Here is a 23,820-nt window from a genome sequence, read left to right on the forward strand (position 1 = left end):
AGGTGGTTCACAATCACTAAAGGCAATTAGGGAAGACAAAGGTTGACCTTGCCAGTGACACACACACACACAGCCTATTGTTGAAGTTTACCCTGTATTACCAAGCTGGGCTTGTATATGATGCTGACATTGGGTGCACAAAATGGAGAGGTGTCCATTCTCCAGCATTGACATCTTTCACTTACTGAGTACCAATAGTAAAAAATGGCTGCATGTTCACAAGCATAAGCATATCATGTTAACGTAACAAAGAATGTTTACAGCACTGGAAGAAGCCGTTCAGCTCATACTGGTTCCCTAAAAGCACCTCTGCTAGTTCTGCTCCTTGCCCTTTTTCTGCAGGTATTTTCCATTTGGGTGATCATCCAATTTCCTTGAATCTGCCTCCCTTGTCTAGAGGCAGTGCATTCCAGAACCTAAGTCACTTGATATTTAAAAAAATCCTTTTTCCTCATGTTACCTTTTGGTTCTTTGACCGATCACTTTTAAAATCTGTCTTCCCTGGTTTTTAATCCATCAGCCAACGCAACCTATTTTTTTAAATTTACAAAGGTCCAACCTCTTGTATTTTGAACATTCAATCAAACGTCCTCTGGCAGTTCTGAGGAAAGGTCCCTCAATTTCTCTCTATAGATCCTGCCAGACCTGGTCAGCTTATCCAGCAATTTCCATTTCTGATCCTCTGGTAGGTAACAGTTCCAGCTCCCTAATCCATTATTGAACTTGAATCCCTCATCCCTGAAACCTTTCCTCCAATCTATTTTTGTAACCTTTCTAATATTTACAAAATTCCTCTGTGTAATGTTCAGAACTAGACAAATACTCTATCTAGGTCAGCTCAGTGATCTATAAAGATTCAACATAATTCTTTTGTTTCTGTCTCAGATCCTGAGCTTCCAAGTGCCTTGCCGCTTCAACACAGCTTGTTCCCTGGTCAACATTGCAGTCTCAGGCTTACTGCAGTATTCTAGCGAAGCTCAGCCTCTCATTTTCTGCTTGGGAATTTTAGAATCTTTTGGACTCTGTATAGAGTTCAACAATTATAGGGCTTGACCTACCTTCTCCCATGTCACATGGGAGAAAGTGAGGACTGCAGATGCTGGAGATCAGATTGGGGTGCTAGAAAAGCACAGCAGGTCAGGCAGCATCAGCGGAGCAGGAAAATCGGCGTTTTGGGCATAAGCCTGATTCCTGACGAAGATCTTTAGCCCGAAATGTCGATTTCCCCTGCTCCTTGGATGGTACCCGACCTGCTGTACTTTTCCAGTACCACACTCTCTACTTTCAACACGTGGTCAGCTATTATACACAACCAATTACCAAAAGAGAAAATGCTGGAAAAGTTTAGTAGGTCTGTCAGCATCTGTAAGGAGAGAAAAGAGCTGACGTTTCAAGTCTAACTGACCCTTTGTCAAAGCTAAAAAAAAGGAGGTATTTATACGAATCTGAGAGAAGGTGAGTTATGGCTCCAGAAGCAAAGGTAGCATTAAAAGAGGTGATAATGACAGTGCATAGAGAGATTAGGAGCTGTGAGTGACCAAGGCTGAAGCCAGTGCTATGTGACAAAATATGTGGGGGATGGGTGAAGCAGAGACAAAATGGAAAACAGGGGAGAAGGGTAGCAAAGGGGGAAGAGGAGAGGAAAAAGGTGATGAGAGAGTGGGGAGCGAGAGAAAGAAAGGAAATAAGAGGTACAGAACAGTGAAAAAAAAATTAAACAAAAATAAATGAAATAAAATTACGGAGCAGAATGAAAACAGAGGGGTCGAGATGGGATAATCATCTGAAGTTGTTGAATTCAATGTTGAGCTGAAAATGTGTCGCTGGAAAAGCGTAGCAGGTCAAGCAGCATCCAAGGATCAGGAGAATTGACGTTTTGGGCATGAGCCCTTCTTCAGGATTCGTGAAGAAGGGCTCATGCCCGAAACGTCGATTCTCCTGCTCCTTGGATGCTGCCTGACCTGCTGCGCTTTTCCAGCAACACATTTTCAGCTCTGATCTCCAGCAGCTGCAGTCCTCACTTTCTCCTAGAATTCAATGTTGAGACCGGCAGCCTGTTCTGTACCTCTTATTTCTTGATTGTCTCTCTCTCTCTCTCGCTCCCCACTCTCTCATCACCTTTTTCCTCTCCTCTTCCCCCTTTGCTACCCTTCTCCCCTGTTTTCCATTTTGTCTCTGCTTCACCCATCCCCCACATATTTTGTCACACATCACTGGCTGCAGCCTTGGTCACTTACAGCTCCTAATCGCCCTATAATCTCTCTTTGCGCTGTCATTATCACCTCTTATTGCTACCTTTGCTTCTGGAGCCATGACTCACCTTCTTTCAGCCTAGTATAAATACCTCCCTATTTCTCCCTTTTTTTTAGCTTTGTCAAAGGGTCAGTTAGACTCTAAACGTCAGCTCTTTTCACTCCTTACGGATGCTGCCAGAACTGCTGAGATTTTCCAGCATTTTTCTTTTTGGTTTCAGATTCCGGCATCTGCAGAACTTTGCTTTTATACACAACCCATTCTTAGCCACTTGGTCCCCATATGATCATACTGAATGGTGGTGCAGGCTCGAAGGGCAGAATGGCCTACTCCTGCACCTATTGTCTATTGTCCCCTTTCATTATACAGGTCACTTCTAAAACATGACCACTTTAACCTGAAGTCTCATCTCGGGCAGAGAAAACACAAGAATGTCCTCAAGGCTGCATTGAAAAATTATAGTCTCTGCCGCAACATGTCGGAATCTCTTGCCACAATCTCTGCCTTCCTGTTCTTGCCACCAAAGTGGATAACCATACATTTGTCCATATTAAACTGCATCTGCCATGCATCTGACCACTCACTTAACCTGTCCAGGTCACCCTGTAATCTCCTAACATCCTCATCACATTTCACCCTGCCACCCAGCTTAGTATCATCAGCAAATTTGCTAATGTTATTACTAATACCATCCTCTATATCATTAATATGGTCAGCTCTCTCGCTGAGCTGCTTTAGTTCAGTCTTGAAATGGTGAGTAATTCAATAGGGGTAGTCTCTCTCGGCTGACTGTTATCCACTTCTTTGTCTGTTTAATTGTTCTTCTCACTCTTTGGGCTCTATCTCTACCTATTATTTACATTTTATTCCCCATCCTATCTTCTGCATAAGAAAAGCAACTTCATTCCTTGGTAGCATCAGTTACTGAAGCTGAAACATCAATTCTGCTTCTCTCCACAGATGCTGCCAGACCTGCTGAGATTTTCCAGCAATATGTGTTTGATTTCCAGTGTCCACATTCTTTCACTTTTAAAAAAAAATCCCCTCTTGCTTTTGTACTTTCTATAGTCGTATATGCCTTTTCATTCATTTCTCAGGTTGTTCACATGTACCTTTAAATATCGGTTTCTGTACCCTTTCAGAATTGAACTGTTTATACTATGCCTCCTCTTGTGGATCAGCTGTGGCTCTGTTGTCTTGAAGCCACAAGGCTCAGGGTTCAAGTCCCCCTCCAAACTTGAGCACAAAATCAAGGCTAACTCTCCAGCGCAGTTACTGACGGAATACCACATTGGTGATGTTTGTTGGATAAAATGATAATGTGAGGCCTCAGTCAATATCACCAGAATAATCTGCTTATTAGTGTTTTTGATTGCAAAATATGTGCTATATTTCCTGCATTCATTAGCTATAAAGTGGTTTGGGACTTGGAAGTTCTGAAAAGCACTACAGTATATAAATTAGTCTTTAATCTCCTCATTCTTCAAACTTCTCCGCCTTAATTTTTTTCTGCAAGTATTTGTCCTTTCCACCAACCTGGCCTTCCAAAGGTGACTCCCTTCCACCATGGAAGAGGTGACCAAACAGTCTAATGCTGGATCTGCACACAGTCACTGGTGAGATGAGTGAGTGGGATCCTCAGGTTTTCCCATGGTCCTTCTGTTATTTGTATTTAGTCTCCACCTTGTCCTGCTAAAGATGGTCAAGGTAGCTAGCACTTTTATGGATGCTCCATCTCCAGTTTTATTTGGTTTGTGGCAAGAGATTCTCACATGTTGCGGCAGAGATTATATTTTTTCAATGCAGCCTTGAGGACATTCTTGTGTTTTATCTGCCCTCCTAGTAACTGCTTGCTGTGATGGAGTTCCAGCACCACTAATCCAGCTTGTTTTAAGGGTCTTGCATCAGGCTTGTGGATGATGTAGCTATCACAATGCACCTTACAGTAACCACAGCCTTGATGCTTGATTTGCTGGCCCATGAGGAATAAAGGTACCGGGTGTTGCCTTAGTCCTATAGCTGCTCTCCCAATAGAGAGAGATAACTGGTGGTGGTTTAACCTGTGCATCAAGTGAGGGGAGAAATTGAGAAGAAGTGTCCTTCATTGTAACCTCAACTGGTGCTGGAATTGGGCCCATGTGTTGGCATTATTCTGCATCGCAGGTTGAGCATGGTGAAGAATGTCTGTGGGGAGCTAATTTTCAGGAGGATGCTCCAAATGCCCCTGGTTTTAGAGAACTGAAAGCCTTTGAAGGCGGCCACATAGAAAAAGCTACTGTTGTTCCCTGATTTTTTTTCTGGACTTGTCTTGCTGTGAAGATCATTTCCACCATGTCTTTTTATGGATGAAATTGCACTACATCTGCAGGAGCAGCTGTAAAGGCAACCAAGGGGGTTATGCAACAACCTGCCCTGTGGTAGACAGCAGGGAGCCCCCCCCTCGCCCAGTCTCCACAATTAGTCTTTTCTCCTTTCTTCAACATAGTGGCAAGTAAGGTGGCTTAGAGAGGGTCCAAAAGACGTTTACAAAAATGATCCCAGGAACGAAGAGCAGTTGAGGATTCAGAACCTATAATCGATGGAATTTAGAAGGATGAGGGGATTTCATTAAAACTTACAGAATATTGAGAGGACTGGAGAGATCAGATGTGGAGATGTTTCCAGTCGGAGGAGAGAGGAGGACCCAAGGCCACAGCCTCAGAACGAAGGGTTGACCCTTTCGAACTGAGATGAGGAGGAATCTCTTCAGCCAGAGGATGGTGAATCTGTGGAACTCATTGCTGCAGAGGGCTATGGAGGCCAGGTCATTGAGTGTATTTAAGACAGAGGTAGGTAGATAGGCTTGTGATTAGTAAGGGGATCAAGAGTTCTGGGGAGAAGGCAGGAGAATGGGGTTGAGAAACATGTCAGTCATGATCAAATGGCAATGCAGATTTGATGGCCCCTAAATGTGCTGAAGAATCCACACATGTCATGACTGTCAGTGAGTTGCTGGATATCTAGCATCCTTTCTGCCCACCCTCTGTTCTTTAGATCACTTTTTTGTTGGACCCTGGCCTTCTTTTATTTGTAGACTTGCTTTCTTTCATTCACGTTGAGGTGACATTTCCTGTTTAGATTGTGATTTAGTAGCTCCGGGATCTTCTGGTCATTCTGATCAAACCATTCCTGATTTATCCGGTAGAGAAACTGAAAAGTCTCCTCATAAATTATTTTTATAATGGATTTAAGGGCAGACGAGGTTTTGAGGCTTCCTTAAGCAATACCAAGTTAGCCGAGGCACTATCTGAGTAGATCTTTCTTAACAAAGTCAATGAGTCTATCAACATTGAATTTCCTGTAACAGTACTTCTGATGTAGATGTTAGAGCAGCTAAGACAATGATTGGTCCAGCAATCAGCAGCTCTTGTCCTGGCCCTGGTGGTCCATCATCTTTCAAGCCTCTCAGTCAAACAATGATGTATTCAAGTCGGTGTCCCTGTCTGGATGAGGGTATTTGCATAGGCTCTTGTAATTTCTCTGATAAAATAGGGCAATTGTTAAGACTAGGCTCTGTTCTCATCTTTGTTAGGAGAATGGTAGGGGTATTTCACTTCCTTATGCCTTCCTTGCCAATCTCATCTTTTGAGAGGTTTGTGTCCCTCCCAACTCTGGCTTTGAAACTACCAAGGAGAATCAATTTGTCTCCCTTTGGGACACAGGAGAACAAGCTTGGAGCCGAACTCCACTTTGGGGCACATACACTAACGACTGGAGTAGGTGAATGGAATGGTTTTGAGAGGTTCATTATTCTACAAAGGAACTCAGACGCTCAAAGCTTGTTTTTTGACAAATCCATTTCCACTGCATATTCATTCTTCCTTTGATATCCTTATGACACCTTGTTCTTTGAACTGAGTTCTCCTGCCTGCTTGCCAGGTTTCACTCAGGGAACAGATATCAATATCACGGGCTATAATAGCAGAGGATGTTCAGGCCTGTCACTGTTGGGGCCAATGTTCTCTCTAAGCTACACTGATTAGCTTGCAGACACACTGACATCCGGTTCCAGAAGTCCATGCAGCAGCAGGAAATATTAGAAAGGCTGGGCTTTCCGTGAGGGTCCTGATGTTCCAGGTCCCAAATTTCCTTTTGAGGGGGTGAAAGATGACTGTGCGTACAACCTTTTAACGTGGGTGACTGTTATGCATAAATTACCACACATCAAGTCCAAGTCATCAATAAACGCCAAGAAAAGCAGCCGCCCTAGAAGTGATCCCTGGCTGCTTTGCTTATAAATGAATGAAACTATTTCAAAAAAAACCCAGCATTTTAAAGTCACTGTTTTCTCAGAAATACAAACACGTTTTTATTGAATTTGTTTCTTTGTGGTTTTAATAATTGCAGATACATATTTAAAGAAATGGATTTGCATTTACCCGTACAAAAAATAAATCCCTTACCAGTCAGTGTTGTTAATGGCAAAACCGAGTCATTGTCAATATCATCTGTTGATTGAATAAACCCATGATCCGATGAAACAATAAGTGTTGTTTCTTCGTCAATGCCCGATTCAATAGTGGGAGAACCTAGAGCCTATTGAATAGAAACAGTTCCTGAGAATCATACAAATTACACCCTGAGGGTGCTTAAATGTGAAAATATTTTACGTGATAATACAACATATGAATATTAAAGCTGATTACTGAAATTCATCCTCTTTTGTGTCATATAGCACTTTCTATGATTATTCCTTTGAAAGATCTACAAATACACAATAATATTTTACATCTTCAATCTGTGCTTAATTTAGTGATGTGACTTTTACAGCTCTTACCTCAGTTACATAAGCACCACTTAGATCAGATTGCACTTCAACGTCCTGTCTGAGATCTGACTCATTAATATTTACATCTGAACCCATCACATCTTCACTATTATCAGAGTTTAGGTTTGATTGGGAAATTTCCGTTTCAGTAAGGTCTGTCTGAACTGTGCTTTGGTCTTCAGTTAACTTTGCCTCATCAATCTCACTGTAGGCATCAGTTTCAAGTGAGGTGGAATTAATCTGATTCTCTGTCAAATCTGTGTTGTCAATTGTGGAGTCAACAGTCAATTCAGCTTGGGTTATCGAAGAAGTGATGTCATCAGTGGCAACGGCATGGATGATGACACTTGGCTGCGTCATTTGTACACTGACGTTTTCGTTAGTACCGGGAAGAAGAGCCTCAGGCTGCGAAGAGATGTCAGAGTTGTGTGGGTCAACAAAATATTTTTTCCAATAATATTTTTATGAAAGTAAAATATAAAAGTGCTTACAAATTTGCTGTAAGCTTTTACAGAGTCACAGAGTAAAAATTGGAAGGTCTTTAAAACTATACATGGCACGAGTTGGACTGTAGCTGGCATCCTGTGAACAGGTTTGGTCACCTTAGCAAAGGAAAAATATATTGGTTTTAGACGAAGTTTAGAGAAAGTCCACTAAGGTAATTCTGGTTATTGAGGAATTTTCTCCTGAGGGGTTGAATAGGTGGGCATATACTCACTGCAGTTTAAAAAGAATGAGAGACTTGTTATGAAGTTGAAGGCATGTACAGTACCTTTAAGAGAGTCATAGAGTAATAGAGATGTACAGCACGGAAACAGACCCTCCGGTCCAACCCGTCCACACCAACCAGATATCCCAAACCAAGCTAGTCCCACCTGCCAGCACCTGGCCCATATCCCTCCAAATCCTTCCTATTCATATACCCATCCAGATGCCTCTTAAATGTTGTAATTGTACCAGCCTCCACCACTTCCTCTGGCAGCTCATTCCATACACGTACCACCCTCTGTGTGAAAAACTTGCCCCGTAGGTCTCTTTTCTATCTTTCCCCTCTCACCCTAAACCTACGCCCTCTAGTTCTGGACTCACCGACCCCAGGGAAAAGACTTTGTCTATTTATCCTATCCATGCCCCTCATAATTTTGTAAACCTCTATAAGGTCACCCCTCAGCTCCAGGGAAAACAGCCCCAGCCCGTTCAGCCTCTCCCTGTAGCTCAAATCCTCCAACCCTGGCAACATCCTTGTAAATCTTTTCTGAACCCTTTCAAGTTTCACAACATCTTTCCGATAGGAAGGAGACCAAAAACTGCATGCAATATTCCAACAGTGGCCTAACCAATGTCCTGTACAGCCGCAACATGACCTCCCAACTCCTGTACCCAATACTCTGGCCAATAAAATAAAGCATACCAAACGCCTTCTTCACTATCCTATCTACCTGCGACTCTACTTTCAAGGAGCTATGAACCTGCACTCCAAGGTCTCTTTGTTCAGCAACACTCCCTAGGACCTTACCATTAAGTGTATAAGTCCTGCTAAGATTCGCTTTCCCAAAACACAGCACCTCGCATTTATCTGAATTAAACTCCATCTGCCACTTCTCAGCCCATTGGTCCATCTGATCAAGATCCTGTTGTAATCTGAGGTAACCTTCTTCGCTGTCCACTACACCTTCAATTTTGGTGTCATCTGCAAACTTACTAACTGTATGTCTTATGCTCGCATCCAAATTATTTATGTAAATGATAAAAAGTAGAGGACCCAGCACCGATCCTTGTGGCACTCCACTGGTCACAGGCCTCCAGTTTGAAAAACAACCCTCCACCACCACCCTCTGTCTTCTACTTTTCAGCCAGTTCTGTATCCAAATGGCTAGTTCTCCCTGTATTCTGTGAGATCTAACCTTGAGAACCAGTCTCCCATGGGGAACCTTGTCGAACGCTTTACTGAAGTCCATACAGATCACATCTACTGCTCTGCCTTCATTAATACTATTTGTTACTTCTTCAAAAAACTCAATCAAGTTTGAGAGACATGATTTCCCACACACAAAGCCATGTTGACTATCCCTAATCGGTCCCTGCCTTTCCAAATACATGTAGATCCTCTCCCTCAAGATTCCCTCCAACAATTTGCCCACCACCGACATCAGGCTCACTAGTCTATAGTCCCCCGGCTTGTCCTCACCACACCTCTTACACAGTGGCACCACGTTAGCTAAACTCCAGTGTTCCGGCACCTCATCTGCGACTATTGATGATACAAATATCTCAGCAAGAGACCCAGCAATCACCTCTCTAGCTTCCCACAGAGTTCTAGGGTACACCTGATCAGGTCCTGGGAATTTATCCACCTTTACACATTTCAAGACATCCAGCACTTCCTCCTCTGTAATATGGACATTTTGCAAGATGTCACCATCTATTTCCCTACAGTCTATATCTTCCATATCCTTTGCCACAGTAAATACTGATGCAAAATACTCGTTTAGTATCTCCCCCATTTTCTGCGACTCCACACAAAGGTCGCCTTGCTCATCTTTGAGGAGCCCTATTTTCTCCCTAGTTACCCTTTTGCCTTTAATGTATTTATAAAAACCCTTTGGATTGTCCTTAATTCTCTGTTTTGCAGAGCTTGCAGACACATGTCATGTGACTGACTACCAGTCTCAGAGTGTACTGGAAAAATGAAAATATGTAGCATTTGGCAGTGAAATAAACACTTGACTTTTGGTTCCTATGTTTTCACAACAAGAATCCCTACTGTATGGATTAGGCAATTAGGCCCAACAAGTCTACACCAACTCTCCGAAGAGTACCCCACCCAGACCCATTCCCCATTATTTACCCCTGACTCATGCATCTAACCTATACATCCCTGAACACTATTGACGATTTAGCACAGGCAATTCTCCGAACCTGCACATCTTTGGACTGTAAGGGAAAACCGGAGCACCTGGTGGAAACCCACACAGGCACGTGCAAACTCTACACAGACTGTCTCCCGAGGTGGGAATTGAACCCGGGACCCTGGAGCTGTGAGGCAGCAGTGCTGACCGCTGAGCCACTGTGCTGCTCCATTCCAACAACTCAAATGTAACCAGTTTAAGTTATGCCCCAGAATACTAAAACCCAATTGAATCGGAATTTTACTGTTTTGACAACATCAAACCAATGAGACGATTTGATGTTTGAGATTTATAAAAAAAAGAGGTATTTTGGAAGTTAGCCAGACAGAGTGACCAACTGCCATCGTTAGAGTAAACGCCAGCCAAACACTCTCTCTCAAAGGTACCTTTTTCATATGAAACATCTTTGCAGCAAAAGACTGAAGATGACCCAGGGATATGTACAGCCGGAGGAAGGGGAGACAAACGCCGCTGGCCTGGTTTTGAAATTTAAGTTGGTGTAATTTTAATTGAAACTTTTATTGGATCAGTATATTGTTATCAAGTGAGAGGTAGATAACAAGCATTGAAGAGGAAGGTGGTTTAGAGTTGTAAATAGTTGTTTAATGTTCACTTTTAGAATTAAAGAACAAATTGATATTTTTCCTTTAAATAGTGGAAGTTGGGAATTCTGTCATTCATACTTTAACAGATTACAAGGCGAGGAGAGCTTTTCTGGGTGTTTGGTTCAATTAGCAGAGGGGTTCACTTCTGTATTGTAAATGAGAGATGGGCAAGATAGGGTAGATGCAGAAAGGTTATCTGATCTTGTGCAAAATTCTAGAATCAGAGTATAATTTCAGCAAGGCAAGGGATTTCACATTCAAGACAGACATGAGGAGCAATTCCTTCTTTCAGAGAGTAGTGAATCTGTAGAATTCCTCACCACAGAAGGTTGTAGAAGCATATTCAAAGTTGAGACTGACAGGATTTTAATCAGTAAGGGAATCAAGGGATATGGGGTAATGGCAGGAAAGGAGTCTTACTGAGAGAGTTGACCTGAAGGGCCGAATGACATACTTCTGCTCCTATAACTTCTGGTCTTGTCAATAATGCATTTAACACTACAGGAGTTCCTAGTTACTGGAATATTACTTAAGGGAAGCAATAAAATATTATTATTCCAAGGCTGTTATTTGCCAAGAATTTCAGAGTTGGAAGAATTTGCTGGAGAGGTAATGGGCGAGTGGACTGTTAATCCAGAGAGCCAGGTAATGTTCTGGGAACCCAGGTTCCAATCCTGCCATGACAGATGGTGGAATTTGAATTCAATGAATGTCTGGAATTAAGAGTCTAATCGTGACCATGAATCCTTTGTTGATTGTTGGGAAAAGCCCATCTGGTTCACTCAAGTCCCTTTTTCATGGTGAATGGTAGGGCCTTAACGGACTTTGGAGTTCAGTCACACTGTTGTCTGAAAGTGGAGTCACAGGTAGACAGGGCAATGAAGGCGGCTTTTGGTACACCAGCCTTCATTAGTCAGGGCACTGAGTATAGAAGTTGGGAAGTTATGTTGCAGTTGTACAGGACATTGGTGAGGCTGCACTTGCGAGTAGTGTGTTCAATTTTTGTCACTTCGCTGTAGGAAGGATTTTATTAAACTGGAAAGAGTGCAGAAGAAATTTACAAGGATATTGCCAGGACTTAAGAGGTTGGACAAGCTCAGACTTTTTTCTTTGGAACATAGGAGACTGAGGGGGGGGATCTTATAGAAATGTCTTTGTGGCTATCCCTTGAGGTCAAGGATGATGGTCTTGGTTCTGTTGACCTATTTATGGACTCTCAGGTGGCTTATGAGACCAATCTTGGCTTTGAACGTTCTTCCGGATTCAGGACAACTAGTTCCAGATGGCAGATTGGGCTTTGGGTGTTGCTGCCTCGGTTTCCATTGTCTTCTCTTTTCTTCTAGTTCTGCACATCTGTTGGCTTTGAAAGTTGCTGTTCCTTCTCGGATGATGGTTTGCCAGTGTTTCCTGTCCTTGGGATTGGTTTCCTAATTGTTGATGTTGATGTTACATTTCTTCATTTGGCTTTTAAAATGTCTTAGAATCTCTTCTGTTGTCCACCTCTTTTGCGTTTGCCTTCTTTAAGCTGGGAGTAGAATTGTTTTGGCAGACATTAGTCTTTCATCCAAACAACATGACCATTCTATCTTAGTTGGTTCTTGTTGATGTAGGCTTCAACATTTGTTGTTTTTTGCTTCATTCAGCACGCTGTCGTTGGTTCTTCTACATTCCCACCTGATACTCAAGATGTTTCGAAGGCAGTGTTGATGGAACTTTTCAAGCACCTTCAGATGTTATCGGTTTGTTGTCCAAGTTTCTGATGCATGCAGGAGCGCTGGGATCACCACTGCTTTGTACACTAACATTTTGGTATCTGTCCGAATGTCATGATCATGAAAGGCTCTTGTTTGGAGATGTCCAAAAGCTGTTCCAGCACACTTTAGACGATGGTGGATCTCGTCATTAAGGTTGACATTGGAGGAGAGGTGACTTTCAAGATATGGAAAATGGTCCACGTTTTCCAGTGTTGTCTTGCTGAGTTGAATTGATGGTTCTACCCAATTTGTCTCAGTCGGTGACAGTTGATAGAAGGTCTGAGTCTTCTTGGAATTGACGGTAAGTCAAGTTTCATGTATGCATGGCTGAAGGCAGTCAGAATCTGTGGTTTTTCTGAGAGAGCTGCAACAAAGTTGTCATTTGCATATTGGAACTTGATGAGTGAACGCACAGATGTCTTGTTTTTGGACTTGAGACAGGCAAGATTGAAAAGTCTGTGATCTGTTCTGTAGACAATTTCGATTCCTGGGGGTAGGTTGTCCTTGGTGATGTGGATGTTCGTCGCAGTAAAGATGGTGAATAAAGTTGGGGCAATCACACATCCCTGTTTTACTCCTGATCGGACTTGAAAAGGCTCACTGTTACTGTTGCTGACCATAACTGACAAGCATGCCATTGTGAAGGAATCTCAGGATTCGAAAGGTACATAGGTAGATAGAACATCCCATAGGAGCTCCCTTGATACCGAGTCAAAGGCTTTGGTGAGGTCAATGAATACCATATACAAAGGTTGAAGTTGTTCATGACATTTTTCTTGTAGTTGTCGCATAGTGAAGATCATGTCAATCGTTCCACGTGATGATCTAAAACCGGCTTGAGTCTCCAGAAGCCTTTTCGGCTAAAGGCTTGCTTATGACGCGGGTGAGGATCTTTCCTGCTTTTGCTTACAGGGAAATTCCATGGTGGTTTCCCCATTCAGATCAATCGCCTTTCCTTTTGTAGATGGTAATGATTGCTGAATCTCTAAAGCCTGCTGGTACATCTTCATTTAGCCAGATCTTGATGAGAAATTGATGCATTTGGTAATGAAGCTGGTTACCTCAAACTTTGTAGACTTCAGCTGGTATTCCATCGTGTCCAGCAGCCTTGTTCTTTTTCAAGGTTTTGATGGCTTCCTTGACTTCAAGTGTTGATATTTTGCTTAGGGAGTCGTCAATGGGCTGTTTTGGAACGTTGTTGATCACATTCCTGTCAAATGGGACAGAGTGATTTAGAAGATCTTCAAAGTGCTCCCTCCATCTAGAACTGATGTCAGCATTGCTCTTCAGGATGGCTGGACCATCTTTGCTTTGGAGGGGGGGCTTGACCGTGAATGAATGGGCCAAAAATAGCGTTCATTGCGTTGAAGCAGCTTCATGTGTCATTGGCGTCTGCTAGTTGTTAGATTTCCTGAACTTTCTTCCTCCACCGTTGGTTTTTCAGGTTTTGGGTGCTTTTTTGGACTGCAGCCTTACAAAATGACCCCAATCAGTTACCAAAAGGAAACGCTATCAGGAATGTAAGATGATGAAAACTTCTCTCTTTTTGTCGATAAGTTGTTGCAGTAGTTTATCATCATCAAACCAATTCTAATGGGTTTTCGTCTGAAACCCAGCTGTTTCTTTGCAGGGGGTGAGGATAGCATTCTTTAACTGATTCCAGCATTCTTCTACAGACGATGGGATTTGCTGAGGCGGTTGTTCTTGAAGGTTTCGTTGGAACTTCTGTACATGGCTAATGTCTTGGAGGATGTCACCATTCAATTTCTTGATGTAGACGAGATGCGTCGGAGGACCAGTTCCACCACAGAACACACCAGATGGCCTCCTTCTTTAGAGACCACAATTTCCCTTCCCACGTGGTTAAAGATGCCCTCCAATGCATCTCGTCTACATCCCACACCTCCGCCCTCAGACCCCATCCCTCCAACCATAACAAGGACAGAACGCCCCTGGTGCTCACCTTCCACCCTACCAACCTTCGCATAAACCAAATCATCCGCCAACATTTCCGCCACCTCCAAATAGACCCCACCACCAGGGATATATATTCCCTCCCCATCCCTTTCCACCTTCCGCAAAGACCGTTCCCTCCGGACTACTTGGTCAGGTCCACGCCCCCCCTACAACCCACCCTCCCATTCTGGCACCTTCCCCTGCCACCGCAGGAACTGCAAAACCTGCGGCCACACCTCCTCCCTCACCTCTATCCAAGGCCCTAAAGGAGCCTTCCACATCCATCAAAGTTTAACCTGCACATCCACTAATATCATTTATTGTATCCATTGCTCCCAATGCGGTCTCCTCTACACTGGGGAGACTGGGCGCCTCCTAGCAGAGTGCTTTAGGGAACATCTCCGGGACACCCGCACCAATCAACCACACCGCCCCGTGGCCCAACATTTCAACTCCCCCTCCCACTCTGCCGAGGACATGGAGGTCCTGGGCCTCCTTCACCACCGCTCCCTCACCACCAGATGCCTGGAGGAAGAACACCTCATCTTCCGCCTCGGAACACTTCAACCTCAGGGCATCAATGTGAACTTCAACAGTTTCCTCATTTCCCCTTCCCCCACATCACCCTAGTTCCAAAGTTCCAGCTCAGCACTGTCCCCATGACTTGTCTGGACTTGTCCTACCTGCCTATCTCCTTTTCCACCTATCCACTCCACCCTCTCCTCCCTGACCTATCGCCTTCATCCCCTCCCCCACTCACCCATTGTACTCTATGCTACTTTCTCCCCACCCCCACCCTCCTCTAGCTTATCTCTCCACGCTTCAGGCTCACTGCCTTTATTCCTGATGAAGGGCTTTTGCCCGAAACGTCGATTTCGAAGCTCCTTGGATGCTGCCTGAACTGCTGTGCTCTTCCAGCACCACTAATCCAGAATAGAGTGAGTGCATTCAGTTGTTTCCCCAGGGTTGGGGAATCGAGAACTAGAGGGCATCGGTTTAAGGTTAGAGGGGAAAGAATAAAAGGGATCCTGAGGGGCAACATTTTTTTTTGTTTTACACAGAGGCTGATATGCATATGGAATGAGCTGCCAGCAGACATAGTTGAGGCAGGTACACTAACAACATTTAAAAGGCATTTGGACAAATACATGGATAGGAAAGGTTTAGAAGGATATTGTCAAGTGGTGCTGGAAAAGCACAGCAGGTCAGGCAGCATCCGAAGAGCAGGAAAATCGACGTTTTGGGCAAAAGCCCTTCATCAGGAAGGGCTCACTTTCTCCTTTGTAGGATATTGGCCAAGTGCAGGGAAATGGGGTTCGCATGGATGGACATTTTGGTCGACATGGACCAGTTTGGGCCACAGGGCCTGTAGGACTTTAAATTAGAAATAGGCCTTTCAGTCCATCATGTCTACGCCAGTCACCAAGCACCTATCTACTCAAATCCCATTTTTCAGCCTTGGTCCATAGCCTTGTATGCTGCAGCACTTCAAGCGATCACCTAAATACAGTACTTCTTAAATGCTGCAATGGTTCCTGTCTCCACCACCTTTTCAGGAAGCGTTTCTAGACCCACCATGCTCTAGGAGAATAAAATTTGCCTTAAATCATGTCTTGGCCTCTTACTCCTAGAAACTTACCAATTTACTAAAGGGAGAAGTTTAATTTTATTGATTTGATTCATGTCCTTTATAATTCTGTAGACCTCAAATCAGGTCCTACCCTCAGCCTTTTCTCCAATGAATATAATCCTACCTTATATAGTCTCTCTTCATAGCTGAAGTGCTCCAGCCCAGGCAACATTCCAGTGAACCTCCGCTGCACCGTTGCCTGAGCAATCACATCCTTTTAGTGTGGCAAACATAACTGCATATAATATTCTAGTTGTGCTCCAATCAATGTCCTATAAAGCTCCATCTATATGATACTTGACAACCATCACTGAACATACCACAGGCATCCTTAATTTATTTGCCAGGGACATAGGTATGGAATCCAGGTGCATTCATGTCATCTCAATTCCAACTAATTTCACAACCAAGGTGCAGAAAGGTATTTGGCACAAAATGCAGTAAGATTTAGCTGTGCTGTTGAAGTTGTTTACCAAAAGCTTACAAATCCTGACTTGACTTAGTGATATTTTGTGTTATCACCAGGTGCAGACAGGAATCTAAAATGTGCTCTTTTTCATCAATACCAAGTTAACTTGAAAGAGAAAAATAATCAAGATACAGGTAGTTCTTCTATGATGTGATGGTTGTGTTCTTGTGCAACCGTGTGTTATAGGAAAACTAAACCTTAGAAACAGCGCTTAAAACTGTTGGTGATGTAAATGCGTTACAGCCAACACATGTTTTAAAAGTTTACGCTTTAGAAACACTGTCCACAATTCATTAATTGCGTTACAGTGAATTTGCATTACAGCAGAACACCTATACCTTGTTCAAAATAGAAATATTTCATGCTAAGAGGGAGGTAAATTACAATCACTATCAAGATTACATGATGATCATTACATTAATTACTTTATAAACTGCATTATCGTATTAATATTTCAAAGCTACATGAACAGATTCATAAATCCATACTTACTGAGAGTGTGTGCACAATAATCTGTTCTGGAGAGGATGGTGAGGTGAGGGTGACTGTTGGACTTGTTGTCAGTGTTATAGGAAGACCTTGACTTGAGCTAGTCTGGATCAGGTAAGTTCCTGGTGTGCCTGTGGGCTGTAACCGGAAAGACTAAAGGGAGAGAAAAAGCAGCAAGGTGAGCTCCACATAAAATAGCAAATCAACTCTCTAAAAATACATATTGTTGAGTAAAAGACACGTTTCATTGAAGCTTTTTATCTTTTACTCACCATGACAATTCACAAGAATACCAATTTAAGGAATAATATCAATACTTATACTGTATGAGAGAAAGTACTGATTGGTCAACAAATGGACTCTGATTGGTAGAGACACTGCCATCGAGAATGCACCCACTGATGATAATTGAAAGTTAACTGTTGGGCTGTGTTTAAATTTTAAATCAGGAAGGTTTACTCTCATTGATCACAGCACTGCCTGGAAAAATAGCCATAATTTATTTTGTTGAGTTAAAAGAGGCCACAATCTGCATACATGTTCTTTCAGACCAAAAAAAGCAGGTTCCTATGTGTAATTTCTGTAGTTTCCATTACAATAAGTGTGCCACATTGCAAGTGCAAATGACAATTCTAAATTAGTTGTCAAAATATTTCACACCCAGGATTATTTTGCAAATGATCTCTAATATTGGATGCCTTTTTTGCAAGTATGGGCTGGTTGTGTACAGTCAGTATCTCATTTGTTTCCAACACCTGAGGAATCTGATATTTGATACAATCTGCCAGTCTTTGGGTCATATGGCCTACATGCAGCTGGCATCACAGTGAACTTCATCTACCATATCACTTCTTTGTGAAATCAGTGGAATGTCTTTTTGGCTTTACGGCAGTAACTCGCTGGTATTGAACACTGCTCTTGTTGCTGCTGCATAGTAGCAGCATGGAACAGCTAACTTCACCTGCTACCCATACCTGTGAGATACAACATACTTCCAGAGTAATCTCAGACAGACTAGACCAAAAGTAACTGTCACTTCTGTTTATTAGAAACTACATATTAATATTCTGGTCTCCAGTGTTTGCAGATAGAAAACACATACACACAATAAAAACCAAAATAATTGTGGATGCTGTATATCAGAGACAAGAATAGAAATTCATGGAAAAGCTCAAGTCTGACAGTATTTGTGGAGAGAAAGCAGAGTTGACATTTTGGTCAAGTGACCCTTCATCAGACCTCTGTTCTGAGGAAGGATCACTTGACCTGAAACTTTAACTCTGATTTCTTTCCACAGATGCTGCCAGACCTGCTGAACTTTTCCAGCAATTTCTATTTTTGTCACACATGCACAGCATTGTTTCAACTCAACAAAACAGGTTATAACCATAAAATCAACCTGCCTGGTTTGAAATTTAATTAACCAGAGTCAACTTTAATCCAGTCATTGTTACTTGCCCTTAAACTTGTGAACTTCTTTATTTTTTGGTGGAAGTCTCCTGTCAAAACCATCTCACATCCATTAGTTTGATGCCTGTTAATGATTCTAGGAGAATATAGGTTTCATTGTGACATGACGCGCAGGTGTAGGTCCTGATGTTCTTTACTTACAGGTAGGAACTCGAATCTCTGTAGAGTCCCCGCATTTAGCGTTATTGTTTCACAATCTGTACTGCTGCCACAGGAATCATTAGATGCTGCACAAAAAGCAATATGTAAGTGAACGACTGCAAACATATTTCATTCTTGTGTACACATACGACAATACTTAGAAAATCCAGAAGTTCCATTAGGACAGACTTGTATTAGTCGAGAGCTTTAAAAATTATCATTTGGAAACTTTGGGCACAACAGCAAACTACAAAATGGCCTCTAATTTCATATTAACTTTGGTCAAAGAGGTAGGAAATGGATCATGTAGAAAATTTGTCAATGTTCAACAACTGCACAAATTTGGAACATGCATCACTCCTCAGTGCTATCATCAAGGAGGAGAGAAGGAGGTTAAGGTGAGGGTGATAGGCTGGAGAGGGGGTGGGGGCGGAGAGGTCGGGAAGAAGATTGCAGGTCAAGAAGGCGGTGCTGAGTCTGAGGGTTAGGACTGAGATAAGGTGGGGGGGAGGGTAAATGAGGAAGCTGGAGAGATCTGCGTTCATCCCATGTGATTGGAGGATTCCTAGGCGGAAGATGAGACGCTCTTCCTCCAGGCATCGTGTTGCCATGGTCTGGCGATGGAGGTGGCCAAGGACCTGCATGTCCTTGGCGGAGTGGGAGGGGGAGTTAAAGTGTTCCGCCACGGGGCGGTTGGGTTGGTTGGTTGGTGCGGGTGTCCCAGAGGTGTTCTCTGAAACGTTCCGCAAGAAGGGCTTATGCCTGAAACGTCGATTCTCCTGCTCCTCGGATGCTGCCTGACCTGCTGTGCTTTTCCAGCAACACATTTTTCAGCTCAGTGCTATCATCACTCAACAATCATGTAGACATAAGCATAAAGAGTGATACAAATTTGTGCTACGAGAGATAATGGGATGATGGTCCAATTTACAGTAGTCATACAGCACTCTAATTACAGAATTAGAGAGCACAGAGTGGGTTGTACACTGTTTAAAACGTTACACTTTCTTTGTGTTTGGTTTTAGACTTTCCCATGCAGAGAACCGCAGGTTAGCTGCTCAAAATAATAAAGAAGTGATCTTAATATGAAAAACATGCATACGTACTAAATAAAACAGGCTATTCAAGTCAGCAACTGTGATTCAAATTACAGATTTCATAATCCAAAGACTCATGGAATTATTGCTTTTACTAATCAAGGCATTAAATGCACGAGCAAAAGAGGTTGATAGAGCCGTATATGATTATAGCTAGGCTACAGTTATAGCACCATGTGCAATTCTGGTCACTACTGGAAGGATGAGATTTCATGGAGAGGGTTCAGATGAAATTCACCAGGACGTTGCCAGGGATGGAGCATTTCAGCTATGGAGAGAAACTAGGTAGGCTGATGTTGTTTTCCTTAGAGCAGGGAAGGTGAAGTGGGGACCTGATTGAGATATATGAAGTTATGAGGGGCACAGAGGAAGAAACTTTTCCCCTTAGTAGAGGGGTCAATAACTGAGGGGCAATGGTTTACAGTAAGAAACAGGAGTTTAGAGGGGATTTAAGGCATGACTTAAGGGTGACAGGTGTCTGGAACTCACTGCCTAAAAGATGGTAAAGGCAGGAACCATTAAAACATTTTTGATTAGATTCTCTACAGCTTGCCCTTTGGCCCAACAAGTCCACACCGACCCTCTGAAGAGTAAGCAACCCAGACCCATTTCCCTCTGACTAATGCACCCAACATTATGGACAATTTAGCATGGCCAATTCACCTGACCTGCAGATCTTTGGACTGTGTACTTAGATGAACTTCTGAAATGCAGTAGCATGCAAGGCTATGGGCCAAGTGCTGGAAAATAGGATTGGATTAATTAGATTACTGACAGAATAGATGCTTGATATTCAGACACACAGGACTTTTTTCCACGTCTACCCATTAGATTATATTCATCACTATTCCCAAACAGTATCAAGTATAAATATGAACTCAAGAAACAGAATGCCTTGAAAAAAGTATTTTCACGTGGAGTCCAATTTTAGATACTGATAGACTTGCAAGTATTTCAAGTTTCAATATTTACATATTTTTCCTGTTTTTGATGAGTTTATAATTGTATTCTTTTTTATTTATTGTGGAACGTGGGCATCTCTGGCTGGGCCTAGCATTTATTGCCCACACCTAGTTGCCCTTTAAGAAGTTGGTGATGAGCTGCCTTCTTGAACCGCTGCAGTCCATGTGCTATATGTTCACCCACAATGCTGTTCGGGAGGGAATTTCAGGATTTTGACCCAACAACAGTGAAGGAACGGTGATATATTTCCAAGTCAGGATGGTGAGTGCTCGGAGGGGAACTTGCAGGGGGTGGTGTTCCCATGTATCTGTTGCCCCTGTCCTTCTAGATAGAAGTGGTTGTGTATCTGGAAAGTGCTGTCTAAGAATTTTTGGTGAAATTCTGCAGTGCATCTTTTAGGATGTAAACACCATTGCTACGGAGAACCAGTGATAGAGGGAATGGATGTTGTTGATGTGGTGCTAATCATGCAGGTTGCTTTGTCCTGGATGGTGTTGGAATGTTCTCAAATGTTGTTGGAAGTGCACCCATCCAGGTAAATGGGGAATCTTCCTTGTGGATAGTGGACAAGCTCTAGGGAGTCAGGAGATGGGTTACTCACCACAATATTCCTATCCTCTGACCTGTTGTTATAGCCACTGTGACCAGCTGAGTTTCTAATCAAAGGTAACCCAAGATGTTGATAGTGGGGGAATTCAGTGTTGGTAACACAACTGAATGTCAAGGGGTGATGGTTAGATTGTCTTTTGTTGGAGATCATCATTGCCTGACATTTGTGTGGTGTAAACTTGCCGCTTGTCAGCTCATACGACACACAAAATATTTTTGCTACAAACTGTTAGAAATGCAAGGTCATAAATTGAAGAGCCACCTCTATACAACCACATTATTTTCAAGACATACCAACATGAGTAATTTGCACAGGAATCTGCAGAGCAGCTACTGGATTGTTGAGGACACTGTTGTTTTCCTCCATTTGAGCTAATCGAACCCGCAGATGCTGAACAGAGGATGAATTTGAATTGCGTGAACTTGTTCCAGATGGACACTCGGGTAATTGGTGCACTGGGACGTGTGGTTGCTTTAGGGTCTCTACCAATTGTCTCAAACTGTCTACCAATTCTGCCACAGAAAACAGAAAAAAAGTACTGGTAGAACTGGAAGACTGACAAATAATAACTTCATTAGACAACTGAAATAAGATTATGTACGCTGCAAATTCAGGTGGTCATTACCAAGAGAAGTATGTACAAATTGATGAAGGCGACTGGTATTTAAAATATATGAGCTACTTAATAAAAAAGTGTTTAGCAGAGCAACAAAAACATAGATATTGTGCAGATATGTTGTCAGTTTTTAAGATTTGAGTGTAAAATGAGAATAACTTCTGTATTCCTTATTTCTGACTGAAAAGCAAGAGATGTCCTATATAGTATATACATCGCTTGATCTTCATTGTTGAATAAAAACTATAAAACTTTCCAACATAAATGATCTAAATAAGAATACATGTTCACCTGTAACATCACTGAACAGCTAATCATATGATATCTGTTTCATCACATACGATTGCAGTTAGATAGAAATCAGAAGAACCTAGCAACCAAAATATTATATTTAGCAACTACAGTTTGTGTCACACAACTTCTTGTTACTATTCACAGATAACATCCTGAAACTATTTAAATTTACAAAGCGTGCAATAATGATGCAAAGGTGATGATAATGGTTTATTTGCTGTAGATAAAATCATGGCAAAAGTAATGCTATAGTTGTGGAAATATTGTACCTGCAAATGTTAAATCTTTATGGTTCGTGACCTGCCGCTTGATGGTCCACCATTTACTTCTCAGCCACTGGGGAGATCGGACACTACTCCAGCCTTCCGCCATGATATCCCAATTAATCTCACTCTCATCCTCTGCATTGAGTTCTGCAATTCTACACAAAATAGTTAAAATATATTACTACATACAGCAATTTATAAAGAATGTTTTCAAATCTAAGCAGGATGAGAGGCACTGTCTCTTGATCCACCATCTTTATATGTGAACCAATGCAAGTATAATTCAAAGTACTGATGTCTAAAAATCTGTGATTTCAAAAGGAATGCATATCTTCCAGTCAACACTGATCATATACAGACCAACTGTAATACATTCAGCTCTTAGTTAACTCCAAGTGCCACTGATAATTTGATCGTAAAGTTAAGAATCACACAACACCAGGTTATAGTCAAATAGGTTTTTTTTGGAAGAGCAGCCCTTCAAAAGCTTGAACTTCCAAATAAACCTGTTGGACTATAACCTGGTGTTCTGTGAATTTTAACTTTGTCCATCTCGGTCGAACATTAGCACCTCCATACCAATTTGATGGTAGTTAGTCCCACTCCTGGACAGTACTTTTAACAATAAAGGCAACTTTCTGGACCGTGGGATCTTTTAAATATTGATAATCAATTGGTGATGACTTGTAATTTCTTCAGTGATTATATCAGAATAATTTCCTTTGAACAACTTTGTTCTATTTCACTTATGGTATGGTGTCAGTGCATTCATTAATCCATTGTAAGATCAAAATTATAAGTCCTTTCCATAAATCTTTCATTGTTGTAATTTGATTGCACATCAGAAGGCCAGACTAAATTACATTCTTAATCTTTGGTTTCAGACCAATTCAATCAATTCATTCCTTGGAACCAATGAATGGAACTTATAGACTACAAGTCTTGGGTTTGATGAGACAATGCCACGGCAGATATTAACAGCAGGCATAGAACCATGCAACTATATAGCTTTATAACATGGGAGGTATTTGGCCGAATGTGTTAATGCTAATTCATTGCTAGAGTAACACCAAATTAACCCGAAACATTGACCTTCCTGATCTTCAGATGCTGCCTGACCAGCTGTGCTTTTCCAGCAACACACTGTCAACTCTGATCTCCAGCATCTGTAGACCTCACTGTCTCCTAATAACAAATTAATCTCACTCTCTTTATCTTTCCTCACTTTAAACACAAGGAGAAATTAATACATTTTTAATGACGTATGGCTCTGAGTCACAGAATTGTTATAATGCAAAAGCTGATAATTTGGCCAGTTATGTCTGCACAGGCTCTTTGAATATTTTTACTTAATGATAATTATAGAATCCCTACAGTGTGAAAACAAGCCATTTGGCCCAAATGCACACTGACCTTCCGAACAGTAACCCACCCAGACCCATTCCCCTACCCTTTAATTCCACATTTACCTCAATGTTTCGGGTTAATTTG

At 42.1% G+C, this 23,820-nt stretch overlaps 2 protein-coding genes across 7 annotated transcripts in view; one reads left to right on the forward strand and one right to left on the reverse strand.

Moving 5' to 3' along the window:
- Positions 1-23,820, forward strand: part of LOC140467035 (transmembrane protein 243-like) — a 109,021-nt gene that overhangs the window by 35,021 nt on the left and 50,180 nt on the right. The gene's annotated exons all lie outside the window — the stretch shown is intronic.
- Positions 1-23,820, reverse strand: part of dmtf1 (cyclin D binding myb-like transcription factor 1) — a 58,278-nt gene that overhangs the window by 2,371 nt on the left and 32,087 nt on the right. For 2 of the 3 annotated variants that reach the window (XR_011955330.1, XM_072563074.1), the window contains exons 10-15: positions 22,333-22,484; positions 21,447-21,665; positions 18,484-18,569; positions 16,876-17,025; positions 7,070-7,465; positions 6,696-6,828 (exon numbers count right to left, since the gene is read on the reverse strand). Coding sequence is in view for 2 of the 3 variants with exons in the window: in XM_072563074.1 (XP_072419175.1) it covers positions 6,696-6,828; positions 7,070-7,465; positions 16,876-17,025; positions 18,484-18,569; positions 21,447-21,665; positions 22,333-22,484 (1,136 nt within the window). In the remaining variant the exon portion in view is untranslated. The remainder of the gene's footprint in view (positions 1-6,695; positions 6,829-7,069; positions 7,466-16,875; positions 17,026-18,483; positions 18,570-21,446; positions 21,666-22,332; positions 22,485-23,820) is intronic. The other variant, XM_072563075.1, reaches the window with a different exon arrangement.

This window comes from Chiloscyllium punctatum, chromosome 44, assembly GCF_047496795.1.
Source record: "Chiloscyllium punctatum isolate Juve2018m chromosome 44, sChiPun1.3, whole genome shotgun sequence".
NCBI classification, from domain to species: domain Eukaryota; kingdom Metazoa; phylum Chordata; class Chondrichthyes; order Orectolobiformes; family Hemiscylliidae; genus Chiloscyllium; species Chiloscyllium punctatum.